Source organism: Scyliorhinus canicula, chromosome 6 (assembly GCF_902713615.1).
Source record: "Scyliorhinus canicula chromosome 6, sScyCan1.1, whole genome shotgun sequence".
In the NCBI taxonomy this organism is placed as follows: Eukaryota; Metazoa; Chordata; class Chondrichthyes; order Carcharhiniformes; family Scyliorhinidae; genus Scyliorhinus; species Scyliorhinus canicula.
Window position 1 is genome coordinate 149,084,769 of NC_052151.1, and position 10,608 is coordinate 149,095,376.

Here is a 10,608-nt window from a genome sequence, read left to right on the forward strand (position 1 = left end):
AACCTTAGAATTACTTCATATAGGGCAGCACGGTGGCGCAGTGGTTAGCACAGCTGCCTCATGGCGCCAAAGTCCCAGGTTCGATCCCGACTCTGGGTCACTGTCCATATGAAGTTTGCACATTCTCCCCGTGTCAGCATGGGTTTCACCCCCACAACCCAAAGATGTGCAGGGTAAGTGGATTGGCCACACTGAATTGCCCCTTAATTGGAAAAAATAAATTGGGTACTTTAAATTTATTTTTTAAAAAGTTACTTCAGATATATGGCTTCTCGCTGGCCAACTCCATCAGATCTCTACCTTTCAGATCTCTCTTTGCCTGGGAATCTCTCTTCTCCTTTATTTACCCTTCAGTGAACAGTGCCTTTGCTCAATCTCCAGTTTCATAGAACATATGAAACATTTGTGTCTTCAGTCTTCCTGGAACTTCTCTTTTATTCTCTGGTTTCTAGAACCATCTGTTCTTTTGCTTCTTGGGCTTGCTTTCTTGTCCTTACCCCATTGTCCTGCTTCTTTTCTGGCAGTCTTCGGGAGCTCCTTCTTCTCCTGGTACCTAGTTCTACTAGAACTATCCTTTCTAATCTAAATTGGTCCTTGGTTGCTGAGCAACAACCTAGACTTTATTTTACACTTGTTTGTTTTCATGTCATAAATCTAATTCAAACACAGTTGTAAATGAAACCAAAGCCCCCATACATGCAAGCACTTTTGTTTAACTTGAATCTAACTAAAGTTTTAACCCTTTCTTACACAGAAGCACAAAACTAGCTCACATAAAGCCATAATTTGTTTATAATAACCAAAAATACAAATATAGATTATTTAAAACAACCTCCATTTCCTGATACTATCATAATAAAGCTTCCGCTCTGATACAGATCAATTAAAACAATACATGGTTTGTTTAAACATTGTGTCATCTTAAGTTTTTTTTAAATTCACTTACGGGATGTGGGCGTCACTGGTTGGGCCAGCATTTATTGCCCATCCCTAGTTGTCTTCTTTAACTGCTGCAGTTCTTCAGTTGTAGACACAGCCACTGTGCAGTTAGGGAGGGAGTTCAAGGATTTTGTCCCAGCAAAGCAACAGCAATATATTTCCAAGTCAGGGTGGCGAGTAACTTGGAGGGAAACCTCCAGATGGTGTGATTCCCAGTTATATGCTGCTCTAGTCCTTCTAAATGGTAGCGGTCATGGGTTTGGAAGCTGCTGTCAAAGGAACCTTGTTGAGTTACTGCAGTGCATCTTGTAGATGGTATATAAGGCTGCCACTGTTTGTCAGTGGTGGTGAGTTTGAATGTTTGTGGAGGGAGGAGCAATCAAGTAGGTTGCTTTTTCCTGGTTGGTGTTGAGCTTCTTGACTGTTGTTGGAGCTGTGCTCATTCAGGCAAGTGGAGAGTATTTCACTGCTGACTTAAGCCTTGTAGATGGTTAACAGGCTTTTTTTTTGGGGGGGGGGGGGGGGGGGTCAGGTGGTACGTTACTCACCATAGGATTCCTAGCCTTTAAACTGCCCTGGTAACCACAGTATTAATGTGGCTCGTCCAGTTCAGTTTCTGAACAATGGTAACCCCCAGGATTGTGGGGGATTCAGCCATGGTAATGCCATTGAATGTCAAGGGGCAATGGTTAGATCCTCTCTTGTAGGAGATGGTCATTGCCTGACACTTGTGTGGTACGAATGTAACGTGCCACTTGTCGGCCTAAGCCTGGATTTTGGACATGGACTGGACTGCTTCATTATCTGAGCAGTCGCAAATGGTGCTGAACATTGTGCAGTCATCCGCAAACATCCCCACGTCTGACCTTATGATGGAAGGCAGGTCATTCATTGATAAAGCAGCTGAAGATGGTTGAGCCTAGAACCCTACCCTGAGGAACTCCTGCAGTGATGTCCTGGAGCTGAGCTGATTGGCCTCTAACCACCACATGGTCGCACAGCAGCTGGACATTGGAGGAAGTGGAATGCATTTTGGTCCTGTACCTTTCAGAGTTGACACGCACTGCCCTCAAAGCGACACAGATGCAGTCAACGGCATCCTACACCATCAGGGAAGCCTGCAAGCCTCATGTAGCCCTCTGATTGCTCTGCCTGGATTCGACTGAAATGCATTCAGCTCTCTTGAAATACATGTCCTTATTTTCATTTTTGCTTTTTAAACTATTATGCCTACATTAATATCAAAAGTTGTCTGTGTAAATATGTTATGTAATTATATCCTCCTGCCAGTGGTGGCATTGCAGGATGACAGGTTTGCAAACATTACTATTATAAAAGTGGACATAACAATTTACAATGAAAACCTGATATGGAGTGTGCACAGGCACAAGGTATTTTAATGCATTACATAGAAATGCAATCATTATGATAGACATGTGTTATATTTGTACTGTATTTTCCAATTAGCACTAACACAATGTGTGCATAGTGTAACATGTTGCAAGCAGTGACGATATTTTCAATTATTGGAAAGCCGTGAAAATGCGTTAAAGTCAACTAAATCAAACAGCAAACATGAATACAAGTATAGCCAATAAAGACTGGCACTGCAACAAAACAGTTCAAAGAGTGATCATGTAAATCCTGCACTGTAGACAAAGCTGGATAAAATGGGAAACTGGCCATTCCAAAATAACAGGTGCCTGAATTTGGAGCAGTCTCTCCATTCTTCGTCAACAAAGCATTTCCAGATATTAATATCAATTACATTTTAAAAGTGACTGATTTCTTTTTTAATAATTTAATTTACAAAGTAAATAAAATTGACGACATTCCACTCATAAACTGGAAATAATCTGCGCACACATTTTGAATTATTTAGCCAACAGTATTTTCATTATTCAAACGTTGTGCACTCAAATAATTACTCTTCATGCCATCTATTGTGCTCCATACCCTATCAACATTAAACCTGAATGATTATTATTGATTTTTCACAAACAACAGCATACTTAAATGGAATAAACAAAAACAGATTATTTCACTACATGCCTAACTGCAGCATGAAGATGGAGTATGTCGGGTTTGCGTTATGATTCCAGACACTAAAAGAACATTAAAAGATTCCAAACTATTATTTACATAGTCATTTTCTATTATTATGTTCCAAAATTAGGTGGATCTTCAGTTCTGATTCAGTACTGGTCACATCAAATGTGAATAACCTGTCTTTTATCTTTACAAATGTTGGCTTTCCTATATTTTTACAGGATTTTCTGATCTTGTTTTTGAATATTCGGAGATGTTTTATTTTTAGTTTGTGGCATGCTCGGCTCAATGTTAATTATTTATGACCAGTGATTCTCACAAATCTCTTATCTTGGGTTCCATAAAGTTCATGATACATTTGGCATTTATGCGTTATTAAGAGATTGCAGCATGTGTGATGTATTGTGAAAATATGTATATGTGCATCATGATGTTAAAATATCCTTAACCCCCACCACTGGTTTTATCTGGAGGATATGGTACTCTGTATACAATAATTCAAGTGTCTACCATTCCATTCATTTAATTATAATTAAAGGTTAACTTAAAAGAACCCAATAGAGCATTTTCAACCAGGGTTTGTGCCGACTGAATTTATTTTCTAAAAAGCTATAAATGGAATTATAATCCTCTGTGCCAAATTATTACATAAATACAGTTTATTGTGACTATTTATAACATTTGACAGTATCTGATATTCATTCATAGTGATCTTTGTATCAAGCATGCATAGTTATAAATGCCTGTTGTGTCAATACTTGACAAGGCATAAGACGATCGAGATTCTGCATTCTGGTACACGTTATAAAATACATGTCTGCGTTTGTAATATTAGCAAACTGTCCTTTCATTTGCAGCTTTGAAGCCTATTTCGATGCAGTTTTTCCTCTGATAAAAGCGGAATGAAAGTGTCGTTGTAAGAAGTCAGCAGACTGTTATTCAGCGACAGATTACTGCTGCTGTTGGTTTTAGTGACCACAATGTCTATATGTTCATTTCTGGAATTCCCTGACTCTCCGTTCTTAGCATTCAGCTCCATTAGTTCAAGTTCGTGTTTTGCAGCCGTTTCCAAAACTTTCTGTTTGTTGTAATACCTGACGAAGTTATTTATAATAGGATGGATAGGCAACGCGATGGCTATTATGCCGCAGAGAAAGCTAACGGCAGCGTTGATTTTCCCCAAAGTTGTCTTTGGGTAAATGTCCCCGTATCCAACAGTGGTCATGGTGATGATCGCCCACCAAAAAGACTGAGGGATACTTTTGAAGAGGGTTTCCGGGTGACTTTGCTCCATGGTGAAGCCCAAAGCCGAAAAAACGAAAATGCCAACCGCTAAGTACATAAGTAATAACCCCAGTTCTTTAAAACTTCTTTTAAGTGCGTAGGTGAGTGTCTGGAGACCGCTGGAGTGGCGCGCAAGTTTAAAAATTCTTGCTATCCGCATGATCCTCAGAGCTTGGATGGCCTGCTGCACATTCGTCAGCTCCATCAGAGATGCCCCGACTGTAGTCAAGATCAGGCTCACATAGAAAGGCAGAATCGTTAACAGGTCGATGATATTCATGAAAGAAAGCACAAATTTCAGTTTGTTGGGGGCCGACACCAGCCTGAGTATGTACTCGACTGAAAACCAGCCGATGCAAGCCGTCTCGATAGAGTCCAGGACTGGGTGTTCCACCGGCCTCCCTTCCTCGTCAAACACTTGGAGATCAGGGATGGTGCTCACACACATCACCACGGATGAAATTAGAATAAACAGAAAGGATAAAACCGCAATCACTCTGGCCAGGCAGGATGAGTCGGGCTTTTCCATCAGTTTCCAGAGGAATTTTTGGGATTTACCCCAGCAGCTGTCAGCCGATTTTCCCCTGTCGGCCAAAATGATCTGCACTTGTTGTGCAATTTCTTCCAGCTCGTCGTTTTTCTCGCCCAAGAGGCATTTGCAACACTCGTCCAGGAAGTCCACTTCAATCTTCCAGAAGTCCAGCTCATTTTTGAAACAGATGGGGCAAATCCCTTTTTTCATGTGGATTTCTCCAAAATAGTAAACGTCCATCACACATTTGAAGGAGTCCGGGTCTCGGTCGAAGTAAAACTCTCCTTTGCTGGGATCGTAATCATCGCAAAGAGAGAAGATGGCTTCATACCCGTTACAATTCAGCAGCTCTGCCAGTCTGCTTTCCGGGTAACGATTGAGAACATCCCCGTACAAGATGTGCCGCACCCCGCCAATGTTCACCACCATCTCCTGATCCTCGGAGGCTTCTGAATCATCAGAACCCGGGCTCCTAGGTTCCGATTCCATAATTTAGGTATTTTACACTCAATCAAGTTCAACACTCTCTTCGCCGCTTTGATAAAAGGTCTGAGCGCAACAACTTGCACCGATGTCCTCGAAATTGCCTGAAATGTACTGGATCAGAGGGAAAGGTTTCTCGATGGAGAATGTAGTGAAGAAAGCGCCTGAGATCAAAACTCCCACAATCTGTCGCGCTGAAAGTTGGAATCGCCTACTTCTAAACCTTACACAAGAGAGCCAGCGGAATACAATAGCACGTCATTTGATCAATGGGATGTATTCAATTGACGGGACACAAGCAATCTGTCAACTCGGTAATCTTGTGAACCAGAACAAAACTGTAGCTCGGAAACGCGGAGTTTGAAAAGGGTTGTCATTCCCCGCAGCCAGTTTGACAAACAGGCAGCAACCCGATAATCTGTCGGCCGTATATCTGCAGCGTTGCACAATGAGTGGAGCAAATTTTATCACAGCAATCCACAGCACTGGAGAATGTCAACAGTTCGGATCAGCAAGGTAACAAAATCTGTCTCTTGGACGCGCATTCAAATTCCTCGCATCCACACGAGATGATATGAACCAACTGTACCAGCTGGAAGCAAGTTACACTCCCTGCTGGTGAAAGAACGGCACAGCGTCTGGAAATGGTCAGCGCTGGGGCAAACTCTTTTACTTTTTCGTATTAAATAAAGCAAACACAGATGAACTATGGCGATTTACCAAACTATAATTAAATAGCGGCATAACTGGCAGCTGCAGTCATAAAAAAAGCGATCTTTCATATTCCGCTGAACGAATTCAATACAAGCTTATTAACAATGTGTTTTTCCCTGTGGACCTCGCATAGTGCTGTCGCTTATGATTCGAGTCACTCTCTCCTTATGCTCAACACGAAAATCAGCTTCCCCACGCTGGCCTGCACAGAAAGAATGCGACTGACCAGTTATTTTGTCTTCTGTTCCTTGTCTGATTAGCTATACATCAGGTAATTTTGTCTGGGTGATGTTTGTAGACGACTTAGCTCCAACAAGAAAATGACAAGTGTACGAATTCTTCCTGTAACCACTTCTCTCCGAGTATTCTTTTTCGCATCCTGGTCTGGTTTAATCTTCCATTATGGCCCGAATTCCCAGTGCACCTTGTATACACTTTCTTTTCTCATTTCTATGTTATTGCCTCCAATACTTTCTCATAATTTCCCCTCTTTTTGTAATTCTATTCTATCTCTCCCCCCCCCCCCCCCCCTCCCCCATTCTGCTTCTTGACTCTTCTCTCAACCACTTACCTATGATCCCTTACAGATAGATAAGAAGATTGCCCTGATTGTCAGAGAATAATCATTGAAGCTTCAGGAAATTGCGGCAGGTGCTTCTCACAGCAGAATCTTAGGTCAATCACCTTCAACTGTTTCATCAGTGACTTTCCCTCCATAATAATCCCAGTTGTTGGATGAAAATTTTACAATGTTCCAACTCTGATAATGAAGAATTCAGGCTTGGGCTCACAAATGATAGATGTAACATTTGTGCGGCATACATGCCAGACAGTGACTATCCCCAAAAATACAAAGACACACCAATTTCCCCGGAGCTTCAATTATATTGTTGTGTCCTCATCATCCCAAAGTTTGTTTTGACCAGAGTTTTATCAACACTGCTTACAGCAGAACAATAGAGTGGCTCACTTTTTGTTTTACAAGCATAACAGAATACAGTTCACTGGACTGGATGGATGCAACTAAAAAGACATTCAAGAATTTCGAACATCCAGATTAGAGAATTCTGTTTAATTGGCAACCCTGTCACATGACTGAATACACATCCTCTGCACCACCAGCACACAATTAGTGTTTTTTTAGATATAGGGTGCATTGCATAAACTCAGTAAGGTCATTTTGCCAGCATCTCCTGGATTTGCAACCTCTAACAACAAGGTGTGTAAGAGCAACAATGTTATGGGAACACCATCACATCCAAGATCACCTTCAAATCACACATCCTCCAAAACTGGATATATATCACTATTTCTTTACTACTGGATCATTATTCTGTAATTCTTATAGAAACACCATCAAAAAGGTTCAAAAAGCAAAGTCACCCTGGTCCCAGATGGCCATAGGCTGCTGTCCCCTTTGAGGGGGAGAGTTGACTGGTGGTGATTTAACCTGAGGATGACCACATCTTAGGCCATGGGCAATGTTGAAAAGGCACGACCTTCATGAATAACCTCAACTGGTATGGGAATTGAACCTGCGCTGCTGGCCTCGCTCCGCAATACAAACCAGCTGTCCAGCCAACTGAGCTAAATTGTAAATACACAGTCCCTGTAAATCAGGCACACAACACTCTGATGCCCCAATCAATTTTATGTGGACTTCTCCTCAAATGTCCCCAGATGATCACACGGATGTTTCTAAACTTTACTCTTGAAAATACCCACCTTAGAATCTTCTTCCAAACAACACTTTATCTCAGTGGTTTCCAGCAAGGACCCACTTCCAGGATTTCAATCTCTCCTTTGTGTGTTCCTTGTCTTGAATTGCCACATGCATTCAAGCTTCCATCCAATCTTTCAGGTATCCAGCCACCAGTAGAACACTGCTGCATCACAGGCTGTACTCAGGTCACCAACCTTAGGATTGCTTCAGATATCTGGCTTCTCTCAAGCCAATTTGAGGTCTTCAACTTCAATGAACAGTACCTTGTTCAAATTCCATTTCCTTTTTCTTTCTTTTGACTTCAATCTTCCTCGAATTTCTCTTTTCATTCCCTGGCTTCTAGAACTAGCTGTTCTTTAGTTGCTGGGACTTGCTTTACTGTCCTTACTCTATGGTACTGCTTCTGCCTCTGGCAGAGCTGTGAGAGCTACCTTCTCTCTCACAACCCAGCTCCAACTGACTTGGGTCCAGTTAAAACTAAACTCAAAATTCCTTTCTAACCTGAAGGTGGCCCCTAGTTTCTAAGCAGCAGCTGAGTCTTTCTTTGAGCTCTTGTTTCGTTTTCACGTTGTAAACTCTCTAAACACAATGGAGCCACAGTTTGAAACCAAAACCCCCATACATGCAAAACACCTTTGCTTAACATGAATCTAACTAGAATTTTACCTTTTATTACACAGAAACACTAAATCAAACTCACTTAAATCTATACCGTATTTCTAACATCCAACAATAAAACATATACTACTTAAAATTACCTCTGCTTCCGGACACACGCCAGTCAGACATTGGGCCGCATGCCTCCATCAGCACCAATTTGGAGCAGCCTCTCCTGCTCCCTCTCACACCCTTGCTGCTGACCCCCTCCAACTTGCAGCATCTCCCTTCCCTAACCCACCCACTTGCTGCTAACCATTGACTCGCGGCGTCTCCAAATCCCTCATTTACCCTCTTGCATCTCCCATTTATCACTTCCCTCTCCTGAGCCTCTGTTGTAAGTGAGGGCTCGGAAGATGAGCGTCGAGAGGCAGGAGCAGCAGCTTCAACTCACAGGAAGTAAGTTCTCTTCAGGTGGGTTCGTGATCAGCCTCGTCCCTTTTTGATGAGAAGTCTTGATCTCCGATACTGCTTGACCTCCCAAACCGACAATGAGGGAATTTACTCAACAATGGATTCGGACACAGGTCTGGACACCGCTCCTCTGCCGGAGTAAGCCCAGCTATCTCACTTCCTCCACCCGACCTATGGACATGGGAGCTTCTCCAGGTGGCTTTTCAACCTGGCAGGGGTGGCAAGAGAGATTTCTGATCAAACGGGATGATCGCAAGCGCACTTGAAAATAACTTATTTTCTGCAAGTCAATGTTGCTCCTCCTGTCTCTCATCACTCATCGACAGAGCCTTAATTAACAGTGAGGGTTCAGAAGAGGGAAACGGTGAGCGGGAGATTCGACAAAAGCAAGGATCAGCGAGAGACTGGGTTCAGGAGCCGGAGAAACTGCAAGTCGTAGATTTGGCAAAAGGGTAGTCAGGGAGGGGGGAGACTGCAAGTTAGAGGTTCAACAAGAATCGGCAACAGGAAGGGTCCGCAGTGGCCAGGAGGGTCAAGAAGCGGGATGTGTTTTGAGCAGGGTCAGCAGTGAGCGAGGCACTGTAAGTAGAATATTACTGTATTTATTTTATATTCTTAGGTTCATTTTATTTTAAACATAATTTCATTCATCAATGTAAAGATGTCCAAAGATGTGCAGGTTAGGTGGATTGACCATGCTAAATTGCCCTTAGTGTCCAAAATTGCCCGTAGTGTTGGGTGGGGGTACTGGGTTATGGGGATAGAGTGGAGGTGTGGACTTTGGGTGGGGTGCTCTTTCCAAGAGCCGGTGGGCCGAATGGCCTCCTTCTGCACTGTAAATTCTATGTCTATGTCTAAAGGATTTCAACTTAACAGGTATAATGTTTTAACTTTTTTTCTGATGAGGACGGGTCTATAGAACCTAACTCTTGAAGTCGTTTCACTTAAAGTTGTGGTTTTCAGGAATGCTACTACAACTTTACGTGACAATTTACTGTAATTATCATCCACAAATAATAATTCAGCTTTCAAGCATTATGAGGCCACTCGAAACTGTATATCCATGCCACTACCACTAACTCCAAGGCTCAGGGACAGTACAGTTGCATTGTGGTTACGTAACTGAACTAGTACCCCAGAGGACTGGGTAATGATTCAAATACACAAGTTCAAATCCCACCATGGCAAATGAGGAATTAAAATTTAGTAAATTAAATAGATCTGGTATAAAAAACTAATATCAGTAATGCTGACTAAGAACCTACTGAAATGTAGTTTAAAAACCCACCAGGTTGACTCACATCAATCACCTGTCTTACAGATACTCAGAATCACACTTTTCAGTTAATGTTCAAGATGGCTTCATCATCAAAGATGGGGTCAACTCACTACAAGAGGCAATATACAGACAAGTGGGAGTGACCCTAGGAATCATCAACATTTACTCTGGACCAAAGATGGGCAAGGAATTCTCCTGCTGATTACCATCTATTGATGAATAAATACTCCTCAATGTTGAACACCATTTTGAAGAAACACTGCAGGTCACAAGGATACAAAATATTTTGGGTGGGGACGTCAGTGTTCATCATCAAGATTCTCTTCATAGGACCTATATCGCCCAAGTCTGGAAGGAAATAGCTACCAGGCTAGGCCTGCAGCAAGTGCTGAGGAACTCAATGAGGGAAAAATGTTACTTAATTTAGTCCTCATCAATCTTGTTGTTGTAGTCACATCCATTCATGACAATATTGGTAGGAGTCACCATCACACAGTCTTTGTGAAGTTAAGATCATGTGTTCACTATGCAATA

General features: G+C 42.2%; 1 protein-coding gene across 1 annotated transcript; it reads right to left on the minus strand.

Moving 5' to 3' along the window:
* Positions 1–2,309: 2,309 nt before the first annotated feature.
* On the minus strand, positions 2,310–6,441 carry kcnf1b (potassium voltage-gated channel, subfamily F, member 1b). Its single transcript, XM_038800257.1, has one exon. The coding sequence runs from the start codon at positions 5,291–5,293 to the stop codon at positions 3,836–3,838; it is 1,458 nt and encodes a 485-aa protein (XP_038656185.1). The 5' UTR covers positions 5,294–6,441; the 3' UTR covers positions 2,310–3,835.
* Between the last annotated feature and the right edge of the window lie 4,167 nt (positions 6,442–10,608).